The sequence below is a fragment of the Staurois parvus genome, unplaced genomic scaffold (genome assembly GCF_062004578.1).
Source record: "Staurois parvus isolate SC_StPar_1 unplaced genomic scaffold, SC_StPar_1.0 ptg000019l, whole genome shotgun sequence".
NCBI lineage: Eukaryota > Metazoa > Chordata > Amphibia > Anura > Ranidae > Staurois > Staurois parvus.
In genome coordinates, this window is record NW_028317815.1 from 10,262,455 (window position 1) to 10,278,780 (window position 16,326).

Consider the following 16,326-nt stretch of genomic DNA (forward strand, 5'->3'; position numbering starts at 1 on the left):
GTTTTTTAACCTACGTTTTACAGCAGTTTCCATCGTTCAGAAGAGTTTTCCAAATGCCCCGTGTATGTGAGCCCTTAGCTGCATGTTTTCCAGAAAGTAGAGCAAAGTGATATACTTGCACAATGTGTTCATCCTCATCTTATGTCACATGTGAATAGGTTTTCAATGGACACATATACACAGGTTTCTATTGGCCACATCAAAAACACCTAAATGAAAAAAGCCAGACATATTTGCAATTCTGCTCAAAAACACCTGAAAAAAAAAAAAAAACACTTGAAAAACGCCTGAAAACGCTCAGCTCAGGAAATGAATGTAGCCTGAGTGTATGACACACTCAAGAAAAGCTAGAAGAATTTTTATGTGCATGTATGTGTGAAAACACGTGACTATGCACATTTAATATACGACCCATCCTCGTGTTTTTACACAGGAATTTTCTTCCACAAATCTGATGGTCATACATCAGTACCATGTACAAGAACCCTAAAGCTGGCCATTCCTGCTCGACAAAAGTCGATTTGATGATTGTCTTCTGCTGAACAGGCTTGTTGGAAAAAATGTTTTTATCATCGGTGCACCCAATGGGCTGCAGCCGCTGATCAGTGTATTCTGACAGCAGAGAGTCTGTAAGAATACAATGTCTCTGTAGGGAAGATTCCTCAATAAATGTAGATTGTATGGATGAAGGAATCCATTCATTTGTTCTTTCACTCAGCCTAACTCTACTGTTTCTTGATAAAACAGAACATATAGGACAGCAGTACACCAATCAGCAGCTAAGTGATAACCACCATGCTTAACCCATAAAATGATAACAGAATAAGATCTGGATAAAAAGACTAAGCCCTCATGCACACTGGACGTTTTTACAGCTGCAGTTTTTGGCTTTTGACGTTTTTTTCTACAGCCAGTAAACTCCCCAGCATGTTGTCCTATGTGTCCATGCACACATAGACTGTAATCAACATTTTTTGGCTTGAAAAAAACCTGGACAAGTGGGCTTCTAGAGGAGTTTTTTAGCTGTAAAAATGCTCTAACACTGAAAAACGCTGCAAAACGCCACAAAATGCCATTTGTGAAAGTTTTTTGACCAAAAAAAATATTTTTGGGTGAAAAAAAAAGCTGCAAACATGGAAAAAGGCCGCTAAACGCTAATGCAAAAACACACGTTTTTAACATGACTTTACACAGCTAACGTTACCAGCGTTATCAAAACCAAGTGTGCATTACAGCTAAGGATGGTTCCAACAAAATGCAAACAAGCCTGACTTCAGAGTGGGATTGAACTCGTGCTATACGGAACTTCAAAAAAAAGTGAATTGTGCATATGCAGTGCCTTGAAAAGGTACATTTGGTCTTGAATTCATTTTGAAACAAAATGCATTTCAAGGGCATGTGAGGGTGCCTAGGCACAGTTGTACATACAACCTCATAGCTACAGTATAAATCTGCAACAAGCAATATAAGACAATGTGCCTTTAACAACTACCCCCATGAGATAAGATGATGGCACTGTTGTGCTGCTCAGTGTTCTCCTTGCTGGAGACTCTGACATAAGGAATGAAAACTGTGTCTCTACCAAGATGGCTGCTAACACATAGAAAAAAAGTGCAAAAAAGAGGGACTGCAAATCAATGGGGAAAAAGATAAGATGTTGGATGTCCAGGGCCATTATTGGTGACTAGTCATTTGCCCTCTGCCTGCCTTTTGGGGCACAGCTTCTAAATGATGGAAGTTATTTGACAAATACAATTATCACAACTGAATAACTGAAGAAAAATACCTAGCATTTAGAAATAAATGAAAAAATAGTCACATTATATTTGTTTTTTTTACTGTAATTCAGGAAGCAAGAGATGTAATAAATGAAAAGCAACACTTATGCTGAAGCATGTCTATATAATCTATTTTTCAATCAATTGTATAAAAATAAGCCACTTAGTGGGGTCACTATATAGGGAAGGAGCACTGATTTAACCACTTCCAGTCACATTAGCTGCAAAGTCATGGAGTTTGTAAGAATCCATAGAACTACTGCATATTGGTCAATAACATCACTGCTACTCATGCATAAAACCAGCAAAAATTTAACATTTCAAGAAAGTTACATTTTTCTGGCTTCTGATCAATAACCTGGAGGGAATTACTAAGTTAATTGAACTCCATGCAGTTTGTACACTGGATTCTCAAAGCACTTATTGCTCTGTAGGATGCCTCACAATGAATAGCGATGTGTTAAATGTGTTGAAAAAGTATATACACGAATTTCCTGGATCAATGATATTTGAGAAAAATGTTTTATTTATAGCTGAGAAGCAGAGTTAAGTCAACTGCATAAAAAGAAATGATTTCCAGTCCTGAACAAAAACATGAAACATATCCTAATAGGGTCACATGTATAACAACAATTGTAAATAGGGAATTGAGATGGATATATACCTTTTACATCATAACTAACAAAATGGGTTGGCGTGAAGAATCACTGGCTCTCTATGATTAAAGTGAAGCTAGACAATCCATAACAATCTTAAGAGAACCATAGTAAGTGTTTTTTCCTTCTGTGTAAGAAATGTCCGTCCTTCAGATGACTTGGCTCTTCAGGTTTGTACTGCTGTAACCTCAGCCCAACCCTCTGCCCTCCTTTTGTGAAATTCTTCTGTATTATGTTTTCCGCTACAGTTTTCAATGTTCAGAAAAAAGATAGGAGTTTTCATTTTCCAGCAATACAACTACAGTAGGATTTGCTGTAATCTTTGCATAGGATTCTACTGTCCTCATACAGAAGCCTTGTGTTGTATCACAAAAAGAAATAAAGCTTTCACTTTGAGTATATTCCAAAAGCACTAAAACGAACGTTATTCTGTAAAACCTCATAGGAGAGCTTGAAAAAGCCAAAAACTCTCTTAGTAGTGAACATCCCAGCGTTACCCTTTTCTCTAGGTCAGCAGCCTGACCCAGGAATGATACGAGTACCTTTGTGAAAGTAATGCAAAAGTGGACATAACTTTTTATTAACCTACATTGGCCATTCAATGTTCATACCTTGGTAGACTAACTCTTCTTTTTTTCCACTGCAGGTAAATAATAGATCCCAAGCAGAAGCAACATGCCACCATTGAGTCCTTGACGAAGAAGGGGTGCAGGCTGTCTGTCATCCACAGAAGGCTACTAAATGTTTATGGAGATGACGCCACTGACAAGAGCAATGTGCATAGATTGACTGGGAAATTTAAAGAAGGGTAAACCAGCACTGAAGAAATCCCCATAAAACAGCCGTCACCCCTCCTTCATCAAGAGCTCAATGATGGAACAGTACTTCTGCTAGAAATCCATTATTAACCAGCAATGAAAAAGAATAAGCGTTATTATAGAGGAAGAGTTCATGTGAAATTTGAACAACCTATACAAGCTGTCAACTTTTGCATTACATTGGTACAGCCCCTGTATTTTTTTGCAAACTCACATCAGGCCATCTACACACAGAGATGGCATGGATTTTCTGAGTTCAGTGCCAGTGGCTTCCCCATTGCACACCAACCACAGTGGGGTCGCTCACGTGGCACTTTTGCCATTCATAGAACATCTTGCATTTTTTTTCAATGAATAAAAGGCATCCTTTGATTAGATATTAATTTTGTAAAGAACTGCGCAAACTGTTGGCGCTATATAAATCCTGTATTATAATAATATTAATAGATATGGTGGAAAAAAGTGACATTATCACCGCTACTGTCCACCTCATGCAATCAGAACAGCTTGTATTCACTGAGAAAACATAAGTCGTTCAATGAATGGTATGGTGCAGAGCAAGTGAATCTCCGTGTTCAATGTGCAAAGGGAAGGCCACTGGACCAGCTCCCAAAAGATCATGGCTAATCACTGTGTATAGCACCGACTACTAGTACAGATTAACAGAATCCCCAGTGGTCCACCAAATATCAGATGCTAGCCAAGCTGGCCCAATGCAGGTTTACAAATAATTGAGTTGCAATACTGCTACAGGGCAGCAGGGCTGCGCAAAATCACGTATATATACACACGTGATTTTGCATTTTCGGGTAGGGGGCACACATCCTACCTGCACCACCATTGGCAGCATCAGCTATCGATCACTGGGTCCCGGCCGGTGATTCCCCGCAAGCACCCAGCGATCGCCAAGTATCACTGACGGGGGAGAGGTCTGTATGTAAACGATACAGATCTCTCCCCTGTCAGCTCCTGCACACTGCTTTGTATTGTTCTGCATAGCAGAGCAATACAAAGCAGCATGCTTACACAGTAAAGCACACACACACAGCACAGTTAACCCATTGATCGCCCCAGATGTTAACCCTTTCCTGCCCAGTGTTGATAGTACAGTGTCAGTGCTTTTTGTTAGCACTGTATTAGTGTCACTGGGGATGTCAGTGACAGTTAATCAGATCCCCCCCATGTCAGAATGCCCACCAAAGTTCCAGTATAAGTCGCTAATCGCTGCCATTACTAGTATAAGAAAATAAAAATCCCAGTATATATATCGCCATTTGTAGACGCTATAACTTTTCTAGTAAACCAATTAATTTACACGTATTGGTATTTTTTAAGCAAAAGACATGTAGCATAATACATTTTGGCCTACATTTATGACAAAACTTGGGGTCAGACACAGTGGTACAATATTTGTTTATTCTTTCCTTTCTCTTAAAGATGCACTCTTACGATGTGAGAGATAAGAAGGATGAGAGAGAATGGATCTGGTGCCATTTCAAGTAAACTCTCATTTAACACACTCATACTTTAGCAGGACAGATGAGAGTTACCGGGGAGCAGCGATCCTCTGCTCCACACTTGCGAGAGAAGATCACATGCACCTGAGTCTACCTGCATACTCCAAGCAGGAGCTATGGTATGACAGGGGCTCTGCCTATTTATTCTGTATTGTAACCATGCCAATGCTTTGCAGGCAGTGGCATTACATTGGGCAATTTGACAAATAGACACATTAATCAACTTTTTTGCACCGCATGGGAACATTATAACACATTGCAATATTGTAAAATAAAACAAACACACCATATACAATATTTTTCATAATGCATAAAAGGTTATAAGGACATACGAGTAAAAACAATAAAATCAACAAAAAATGAAGGGCCACATAATTTGAATAAAATTGATTATACTAGTAAAATAATAAGATTAGCTAAAAATCATTTATTAAAAACTAAATAAATAAAATATTAGATGTTTTTATATATATATATATAATTAAAAAAAAATCAATAAAATGACAGTAAAGGACCTAGCCTTTATTGCCATTGTCTTCATGTCAATAGCCCCAGCTCATGTCAGTAGCTCATATTGCAGAGCTCTGTTGCTTGTAGCTTTTCACCTATTGATGGAAAAAGTGCAGAAGCTTCTTTGGAGCAGAGTCACGTTCTTGGTCGTCAAAGACTTCAATGAGAGCACCTAAAAAAGCGCATTTTGTGTGATTTAATGTCCCTTCTCCTAGTAACTAGCTTTTCATTGACTAAAAAAAAAAAAAAAAAAAAAAAAAAAAAAAACACCCAATGCTAAAGCCTGAAAAGCAAAATGTGCAAAATGTGTATAGAAACGCTTAAAATTTCAAGCACAGGTATGAACTTGGGCTTGTACAATTTTTTTAAACTGGAGGAACCCTTGAAATAATTTTCAGGATTCAGGAAACCCCTGCTTGAAATAATGTTATGTACATTTAGCAATGAAATAGCATGATGAGTAAGGGTAAGTTGTTGAAAGTAAAATAAAGAATATGACATACCTAAAATATTTGTTCTATATGCCCTTGTCCTGTATGTCAATAATATAATACCCAGAAAAGAAACACCCTAGCATCCTGTGGAGGAATCTTAGGATTCCACAGAACCCTGGCTGAGAAACCCTGGTCTAATTTAAAAGGATACTTTGTTTCTATGTAAAATATAAAACTGTAAAACGATGAACTTTTCTCTTTCAGTGATGAGATTAGTATCTACCAAAAATATGCTACTGTGATTAAACAAAAAAATATATATATATACTTTTAGAGGACATTAAAAGATATGTCATATGAACAGATAGATTATATTATACAGTAGTATTACTCAATAATTCTTCATCCAACCATATTTGGTACCATACTGTCTATCTTAATATGTTTGAGAAATAGCTATGGCTTCAACACCAAATAAATCTAAACCTGCTGTGTTTTTATTGACGACGTGGAATACTGTGGTCTTGTTTACCTTGCTCAATTAAATATTCTATGGTAAATGATCAATACCAAGATAAATCCAATGAATAGATATTTGTTTCTAAACTTTCCCTGCAGCATTATATTTTTACAGTTGCAAACATCTATCCACCTAATACGTCCCAGATAACCCATACCCTACACTACTTGAGGACCCCTCCAAAATCGGTACCAGACACAGAGGTCCTTTCCCTTATACAAGCCACAGGCAGAAGTGACAAAACGCGTCAGTAGGAGCAGCCGTAGAATGTGTAATAAGCTATTTTCAATCTTCAGGCATTAGGGGACATCCCCATGTAATTCCTAATGTGGTAATACATAGTGAACTTGGATTGAAAAGTGCACTAGCTTTGCAAGTGTTTATTTGTTTATTATTGGGTTTTATGTTGAATAAAGTAGTTTTACAAAGTGAAGTACTATATTGCTTTTTTTTTATGTTTTTGAGTGGGGGAGCTCAAACATAAAAAAGGGTGATAACTAATACTAGACTGTACCAGTAGTGGATGAGAAGGCTCTAAATAACATCACCAAGGCTTTGGGAGAAAAAAAAAAAAAACAACACATAATAACCTATTCATACATGTAGGTCAATGGAGTTGAGGTGAGCACATGTGAATGGTGGTGGGACTCACCTGGAGAATATAACAGCAGCAGATGTTGCAGTTTTGTCACACGCATGGAGGAATACTTTGGACTTTAACACATATTTGAATATAAAAGTGTTTAAAATAAAGACTGATACAAAAAATGTTTTTCCACAATTGTATTATTCATTGGGAATATTATGTTTTAAGTATTTAATACTTATCACATTGTTGTATATATGAAAAGATTACACTACACTTGTTTGTGTATATAGAAAAAAATATATAAAAATACCTTGGGGTACAAATATCTTCCAACCTTTCCAAACTTTATACCCTAAACTATATGCGTCAACCTAATTCCATCAAATCAGATTGTTTGGCCCTCTTCAATGTTATGATTAGGCAGAATTAACATGATTAAAGAGGATATCTTGCCCAAATTCTTATATTTATTCCAAATGGTCCCTATCCTTTCACCAAGAGCCTACCTACAAAAAATTCAGCATCTTGTTACTAGATTTGTTTCACATAATACTCACCCTAGGGTGAGGTATTGTCTTGACATTATGAAAAAGTGACAGTGGAAAACACCTTCCCAATTTCCCTTTGTATCAAAGGGGCCTGGTTTCACCATTGACCCCATACACAATGGGTTACTACTGAAATCCTGATCTGTTTTAGAGATCCTTGGGAATTCATAAGCACATCGAGATCAGACGTAAAGGCTTATTCCCCTTTTCTTTTTCTTCTGTTCTCTTCTTTCTGTGTTATAACATTTAAGGTGGTACAATACTACAACATGTCTATTTTTTTTTTGCTAATGAACATGTCCATCTCTACGAGTATTTAATAATCCAAGTATTGTGAAACACTATGATCAGTGTTTACATTTGTACTCTTCCTCTTTTCAATAAACACTCACTGATTTGAAATCTCATGCACATTAATCTTACTGTATACCCTACATAAAATATAAAATTACATGGATATTTAAAAATCATAAAAAACAAAAAGTTGCTGGAACAGGAAAACAACATTCATTGTATGGCCTTTTCCTTCATTATCCTAGAAACTTGTCTGGTCATGGGAGATAAACTTGCAGGCTAAACAGTTTTTTTTTTCTTTTTTTTCTTTTTTTTTTACAGTGACAGGTAGCTTGGGTGTTTAGAAATGTAGAAGTAGTATTGATAAAGGGCTTCTTATTTGACATCATGCTTGTGGCAATTTCAATATTTTTTGTTCTAAGAAAAATAGTTTTCAGTCTCTTATGCAGAACGTTTTAGTTTGGGGTCCTGTAATACTACAGGTCAAGCCTTCGCAAAAACTTTGTATGGCGAGTTGTGATGTGTTGACCTTAAAATACTTGATTTTGTGCAAAATAGTATTTTCTCCGATGAACTGTTTATTCCTGGAAATCCATGAATAAATCTGAATAGTAGGGTGCAAAATATACCCATGCTGCAGTCTTAGAGGTCTGTAAATATAATAATCTGTAGATTGAAAGTAATTCTATTCAATTATGTTGTGGTGTTTTGATCTATATAAAGACAATAATTAATGTATAACTAAAGGCAAAACATTTTGATAGTGTGGAGAGGGATTCACCCATTCTATGTGTCCTTTTTATCATGATCACTGAGCGTAAAAGTGCATGAAAATTAAAAGTTTTGGGTTGCCATGAGAACAGGAATAGAGGGGAAACCTACTAGTGAGGGCAAAAGCTCTAGAGTCAGCAGGGGATTGCCTTATTTTGGAAGGATTTTCTCTCCAGTTTTGGCTATGGGACATGAAGTAAAGGTAATTTTTCCCAATGGGAAATCGATAGTAAAACAATCTGGAAAGGGTTATAACCCTCCCTTACCTATCCGAAAAGAAAAAAAAAAGTTCTGCATTCGGTTCTCAGTTCTACTCTAAGAAACATCAATCCAGCACCATGTGCTATAAAGGTTTATACCAAATTCATATCTAGTGACAACTATAAGTATCCTGTATCCCAGGGATAATGTTGTAATGGGTCTAATAAATTAGTGCAATTTTGATATATGCCAGTAAAGAAAAAAAATTATAGGTTGCACGAAGAATCAAATGTATTGTGGAAGACCTTTTGTGAGCCCATTCATATTAGTAGCGATTGGTCATCTGGCAGAATGTTCTGAATTATTGTGGAATTTAGGAATAGGAGGATATTGATAGTTTAATCAAAGGGGTGTGTGTGTGTGTGTGTGTGTGTGTGTGTGTACAGTATCTCACAGAAGTGAGTACATCCCTCACATTTTTTGTAAATATTTTATTATATCTTTTCATGTGACAACACTGAAGAAATTACACTTTGCTGCAATGTAAAGTAGTGAGTGTACAGCTTGTATAACAGTGTACATTTGCTGTCCCCTCAAAAAACTCAACACAGTCATTAATGTCTAAACCGCTGGCAACAAAAGTGAGTACATCCCTAAGTGAAAATGTCCAAATTGGGCCCAATTAGCCATTTCCCTCCCCGGTGTCATGTGACTCATTAGTGTTACAAGGTCTCAGGTGTGAATGGGGAGCAGGTGTGTTAAATTTGGTGTTATCGCTCTCATTCTCTCATACTGGTCAATGGAAGTTCAACATGGCACCTCATGGCAAAGAAGTCTCCGAGGATCTGAAAAAAAGAATTGTTGCTCTACATAAGGATGGCCTAGGCTAGAAGACGATTCACAAGACCTTGAAACTGAGCTTCAGCACAGTGGCCAAGACCATACAGCGTTTAACAGGACAGGTTCCACTCACAACAGGTCTCACCATGTTCGACCAAATAAGTTGAGTGCACGTGCTCAGTGTCATATCCAGAGGTTGTCTTTAGTAAACAGACGCATGAGTGCTGCCAGCATTGCTGCAGAGGTTGAAGGGGTGGGGGGTCAGCCTGTCAGTGCTCAGACCATATGCCGCACACTGCATCAAATTGGTCTGCATGGCTGTCGTCCCAGAAGGAAGCCTCTTCTAGAGATGATGCACTAGAAAGCCCACAAACAGTTTGCTGAAGACAAGCAGACTAAGGACATGGATTACTGGAACCATATCTTGTGGTCTGATGACCAAGATAAACTGATTTGGTTCAGATGGTGTCAAGCGTGTGTGGCAGCAACCAGGTGAGGAGTACAAAAAACAAGTGTGTCTTGCCTACAGTTAAGCATGGTGGTGTGAGTGTCATGGTCTGGGGCTGCATGAGTGCTGACGGCACTGGGGAGCTACAGTTCATTGAGGGAACCATGAATGCCAACATGTACTGTGACATACTGAAGCAGAGCATGATCCCCTCCCTTCAGAGGCAGGGCAGTATTCCTACATGATAACGACCCCAAACACACCTCCAAGACGACCACTGCCTTGCTAAAGAAGCTAAGGGTAAAGGTGATGGACTGGCCAAGCATGTCTCCAGACCTAAACCCTATTGAACATCTGTGGGGCATCCTCAAATGGAAGGTGGAGGAGCGCAAGGTCTCTAACATCCACCAGCTCTGTGATGTTGTCATGGAGGAGTGGAAGAGGACTCCAGTGGCAACCTGTGAAGCTCTGGTGAACTCCATGCCCAACAGGGTTAAGGCAGTGCTGGAAAATAATGATGGCCACACAAAATATTGACACTTTGGGACCAATTTGGACAGTTTCACTTAGGGGTGTACTCACTTTTGTTGCCAGCAGTTTAGACATTAATGGCTGTGTTGAGTTATTTTGAGGGGAAAGCAAATTTACACTGTTATACAAGCTGTACACTCACTACTTTACATTGTAGCAAAGTGTAATTTCTTCAGTGTTGTCACATGAAACGATATATTAAAATATTTACAAAAATCATGAGGGGTGTACTCACTTCTGTGAGATTGGGTGTTTGTGTAGATAAACACACACATATTCCTTCAGCGAGGTTGATAAAGATTATTTTATACGTACTCTTTACTTGGCTGGGATTTTATTAATTCTTTTTTGTGACTGCTATTGATTATCATGCTTTGCATCAGGGTTACTATTAGATATCACACTGATTGTGCTTTTCTCTTTGTGTTAGCCGTTTTAGGGTTTTTCTTACATTGAGTTTGTTTTTATTCATAGTGTTGCTAGTCTCTTCATCCATATTTTTATTTTGATTACATTTCCACTGGAAAATACAACCTTTTCATAACCATCTATATCTCTTAGAATTTCTTTTGCCAACTAGTAATCAAATTATCTTTAAATCTTGTGTCTTGTGTATTTGTTATTTAATTCTGTCTACCAAAACTAGGTAACTGCTCATACTTTTTGAAGGAGGCATAGGATGGCAATTCAGGCATATAAGGGTATGCAGAATAAAACAGTAAGGAAAACCTGGTATAACCACTCACATCACATTCCAGTTTTACAGCAAAGCAATAGCAGGAGTGGATCATAAGAACAGATAGAAGGGACCGGTGTCCCAAAAATCAGAAGAAAACATTTAATAGTTTCCCAAAACAGTTACATTCAAGGCATGCACTGTATAACAACTGTCATAGCTGCTTGTTCTCCCAACTGACTGTCAAGCCATCAAATGGGTGGTGTCATAAATAAAAATAATAGCATGTACCATGCACCATCATAACTGCAAACTAAACAAAGGATATAATGGCAGCTTCCTTGGCTGTAAAGCATAGGAGGGTTTTGTTCTGCTTTAATGTCTTATCCATACATTAGGAGACACAGGATGGTAATCAAGTACATAGAAACTTTCTAAGCAGTCCAACTTTGGGGTAGGAAAGTCTGCAAACAACACACTAACAGGCCCACAGGCAACAGGAGGTGACCATTAGGGGCATCAGTAAAGCTTACATAGTCACTTAAAGAACCTTACATCCAAAGCTAGTATCACATGAACCTGAAGATGACCCGGGTGAAACCTGAAAACATGTGAACACAAGACCAGGAGAAACAAATACCTGATCCTGAAAAGCTCATGAAGCACTAACCATCTTAGTGAAGTGTGCTTTGACAGGAATAGCTGGAACCTAATCCTTAAAGTGTTACCAAACCCACAACAGTAAAATCAGTCTGTATATACAGTAAAACATGCTTGTTATACTCACTGTGGAACCTAAGGGGTTAAACCTCTGTATTGTGTAAAAAGGCTGTTTTATCCTTTCTTCTCTGCCCTTCCTCTTGTTGAAATGAACACCTGATACAGACTGAATCTGTAGTCACATGCACATGCTCAGTTTAGTGTGTATTGTTAGAGGTTTTTTTTTTTTTGTTTTTTTTTTCTTGGGAGAGTGCATGTGATCAGCACAGGCCCAATCAGCACTGTCCAGACAGAGGGTCAGGGGTTTCACATCCTTCTAGAGCAGAAAGAAAACTCCTCCTACAAGCTTTAACCAGTGCTCTTCTGAAGTCACAAGACTGCTCTAACTGCTGATGAAAAAAGGTATTTAGCAATTCATATTAACTAAAATAATTGCATTTACATGTTTTGTATACCGTGGGAGACCAGATATAGTGAATGCAGGGTCCTGGGTTTAGCATCACTTTAAGTCTATAGGCCTGAATGGTGAGTCGTTAAATCCATCTGGACCCTCAGAAATAACAGGAAAGGGAGTCAGTTTGTCTAAACGAAGCTGTAGCTGCAAGATAGACTCAAACAGTACATGTCACATCCAGACAGTGTAGGAAAGTCTCCCTCAAATGTCAGGGAACAGTGCAAAGAGATAGGAGAACAATGTTCTAGTTAAGGTAGAAGAAACAAACCACCTTGGGAAGGAAAGAGGCCTAAGGCCTCAAGATAACCTTGTCTCTGTGAAGCACAAAAAAGAATTGCCTTGCCAAAGCGATGGCAATAAGCAAGTCAAATTTGTAAGTAGACAGGGGAATATCCCTGATAAGTTCAAGGGGTGGTTTCTAGAGAACCAACAGAACAGAGTTACGATGATGGAGTTGAGATCTGTGGGGGCCAAACCGTCACTTCCAGGACATACTTATCCATCCAGCCATACCTTCGGGAAGGCATGTGATTGGTCACAAATTAATTTTGCAGCAGAACAATGACTCCAAACATACAGTCAATGTCATTAGGAATTATCTTCAGTGCAAAAAGAACAAAGAGTCCTGGAAGTAATGGTTGGACTCCCACAGAGCTCTGATCTCAACATCATGGGATCCGTCTGGGATTACATAAAGAGACAGAAGGATGTGAGGCAGCCTACATCCATAGACGATCTGTGGTTAGTTCTCAAAAATGTTTGGACCAACCTACCTGCTAAGTTCCTTCAAAAGCTGTGTGCAAGTGTACCTAGAAGAAGTGATGCTGTTTTGAAGGCAAATTTTACTTTCCATTTTGTTAATTGAAAAAATAATACACTTCTATCTCTGAAAGCTTCCTTAATTTAGAGCATTATTCAAATCTGCTTAAAACTTTTGCACAGTACTGTATATATAAATACATTATTATAATTGTGAAAAACTTTGGATACCAAACTAACACATCTGAACTCAGAGAGAAACACAGAGAAGGCAGTTAGGAGAAGCTGACCTTAATGGGCAACTTTTTGAACCCAATGAATTCTGTTAAATTCAACAAAGATCTGGCATGTGTTAATCAGGTCCACTGGCCAGAAACACTGGTATTTTGCCAACTAAATGCTTAAAGTTTTTTTTGCTGTGGATTAAAGCATCAGAAGAGTCTGAAAACAGGTTTAGAATTTGACAAACCATGTACAATGATTGATTTCACCACAGAGATAGCTTAGCACTATGTTCTTAAAAAAGCAGAAACGTTGTTTACAACACATTTTACATTGCAGCTTCTATTTAGCTACAGCCATAAAGGAGGAGAACAAGCTTGTGCATTCCAATTTATCAATATTAAATTGCTATACTGTAAACAAATGAACTCCGTATGCTCAGAAAACTGCTGTGTTGAAGGTAGGCTTCACAGGGAGAACATTTGGAAAACAGCACGACAAATTTCACTTTATTGAACTTACAGATTTCCAAACATAGTTGCTATAAACCTTCAAATACCTGGACACAGAGCAGGAAAACTCTGCTGTACAACAACCCTGCCTCAACAACTGCTGTTAAACAGCCCTCAAGGAAGCAAAGAAGAGACATCAACTGCTGTAATCACAGGATGGCTAATGACTGTAAGATCGCTTTAAATTGCTGGAAATGTATTTTTATGATAAAAAAAAAAAATACAGTAAAGCTCTTCTAGAGTTACTTTACCGGGAAAAAATATCACAGGCATGAAAAATTACAGGCCATGCTGATCTGAAATGTAGTTTTGTATTTCCCTTGCCAACCCCTCCCCCCAAAGTCTAGGTACTTTCCAATGTTATATCTGGTTTATTGAATGAAGCAATAATGGTGGAAAGACAAAATGCGTGGCAATCGCTTTTACAAATGATTAAAAGATAGCAGTCCTCTAGTGTATACAATAGTGATGGCCACTATTCCTCCCACTGACACCAGCGATGGGCGCTGTGCCTCCCACTGACACCAGCGATGGGCGCTGTGCCTCCCACTGACACCAGCGATGGGCGCTGTGCCTCCCACTGACACCAGCGATGGGCGCTGTGCCTCCCACTGACACCAGCGATGGGCGCTGTGCCTCCCACTGACACCAGCGATGGGCGCTGTGCCTCCCACTGACACCAGCGATGGGCGCTGTGCCTCCCACTGACACCAGCGATGGGCGCTGTGCCTCCCACTGACACCAGTGATGGGCATTATTCCTCCCACTGACACCAGTGATGGGCATTATTCCTCCCACTGACACCAGTGATGGGCACTATTCCTCCCATACACAGCAAGATATACCCATTTATAGCTTCCTTTGTGAGTGTATTACTTTGTGACTATTAAAACGTTGTTTTATTACCAAACCTAGATGGCGCTTGTTCTTTTCCCTTATTTAACTTACAGAGTGATCTTCTGCTCTATCCCACAAGCTGCCTCCTAGTGTATTGTTTTTGACCTACAAGGTCATCTTGGATTTTACCACCCAGTATGTCTGACACTATTGTTTTCCCCTGTTGCACCCAATTGTTGTTTACTTGATTTTGTAAAGCTGCAGTTCCACTTTTATTTAGGTTTTAAAGAATGATCATTGAATTCAATATCTAACACAGGGGTATCCAAACTTTCTAAACAAAGATCCAATTTACTGTCTAACTTTAGGGGGCCAGACTGTGGCCAATGGGAGAAGAAAATGTCCTGGCATCAGTGGGAGTAAACAATAACTCATCATTGGTACTAGGGGGAGTAATAGTGTCCTATTATAGGTGTCAGTGGAAGTAATCATGCCCCTTAGTGGGCATCAGTGGGAGGAATATTGCCTCATCTTTGGTGTCAGCTGGAGGAACAGTGCCCCTCACTGGTGTCAGCGGGAGGAACAGTGCCCCTCACTGGTGTCAGCGGGAGGAACAGTGCCCCTCACTGGTGTCAGTGGGAGGAATAGTGCCCCTCACCAGTGATGGAGGAATAGTGCCCCTCACTGGTGTCAGTGTGAGGAATAGTGCCCCTGGGAGGAATAGTGCCCCTCACTGGTGTCAGCAGGAGGAATAGTGCCCATCATTCGTGTCATTTGGAGAAACAGTGCCCTACTGTTGCTGACACTGAAGGGAATAATGCCCCAAGGGCCAGATAAAGGCAAGCAAAGGGCCACATCCGGCCCTGGCCTGCAGTTTGGAGACCGCTGATCTAAAGTGTAAAAACAATTTTACAATTACTTACTTAAAAATAATGCAGATTACCTTTTTTTTCCTTACAGTACTTGAGCAAAAATAAAGTAATAAGTGGTCCATTAAACCCTCTTAACTGTGGGTAGCAATTAATCAGCATAGGAGCAGGAATTAGTGATGTCGCAATCCTGCGTACACTATGTGGCAAGACTTATGAATCATAAAAGTGGGTGAACAATACAGCAAATAATTTGACAGGTAAACCTCTAAACATATACAGTACGTATATTATTTCTGCTTTACGTGCCTCTTTAAATACTGATTGAAGTACTGTATGTCTCACATGAATGCACTTACCTTTGGGTTCTGCTGTTTTTATTATGGTTTAACAAAAAAAAAAAAAAAAAATTATTACAAAACTTAAAGCATATTTTAAGACTGTGTAAGTAAATTGGAATAATTTATTACACAGCTCTCAGAAGTACACAAAGAATGAACTTTCACATCGTTCATACAAATTGTTGAACTTTGGCAACTTACAATCTAGATTTTTATGACTTCCATAACAAGTAAAAGCAAACACAAACAGGTCAACTGTCCACAAAACAGAAAACGAAGCTAAAAGACTCTTCATATGCTTTATTCTATTTTTAATATAAAAAAAAGATGAAAGCACTTAAAGAGAAAAACTTGACTTACGTTCCATGAAGCAGTGGATCAAAAGGAGGATGCTGGGCACCATATACATGTTGAATGCTAATTTGAGAGGGGATAAAAATACAACACTGTCAATACACTGTCATACAAAAAATAAATAAAT

General features: G+C 38.7%; 1 protein-coding gene across 2 annotated transcripts in view; it reads right to left on the bottom strand.

The window, feature by feature from the left end:
- Positions 1-16,326, bottom strand: part of TBC1D22A (TBC1 domain family member 22A) — a 642,021-nt gene that overhangs the window by 608,911 nt on the left and 16,784 nt on the right. For both annotated transcript variants that reach the window (XM_089684779.1, XM_089684788.1), the window contains exon 2: positions 16,206-16,262. In XM_089684779.1, the coding sequence (XP_089540905.1) occupies positions 16,206-16,262 (57 nt within the window). The remainder of the gene's footprint in view (positions 1-16,205; positions 16,263-16,326) is intronic.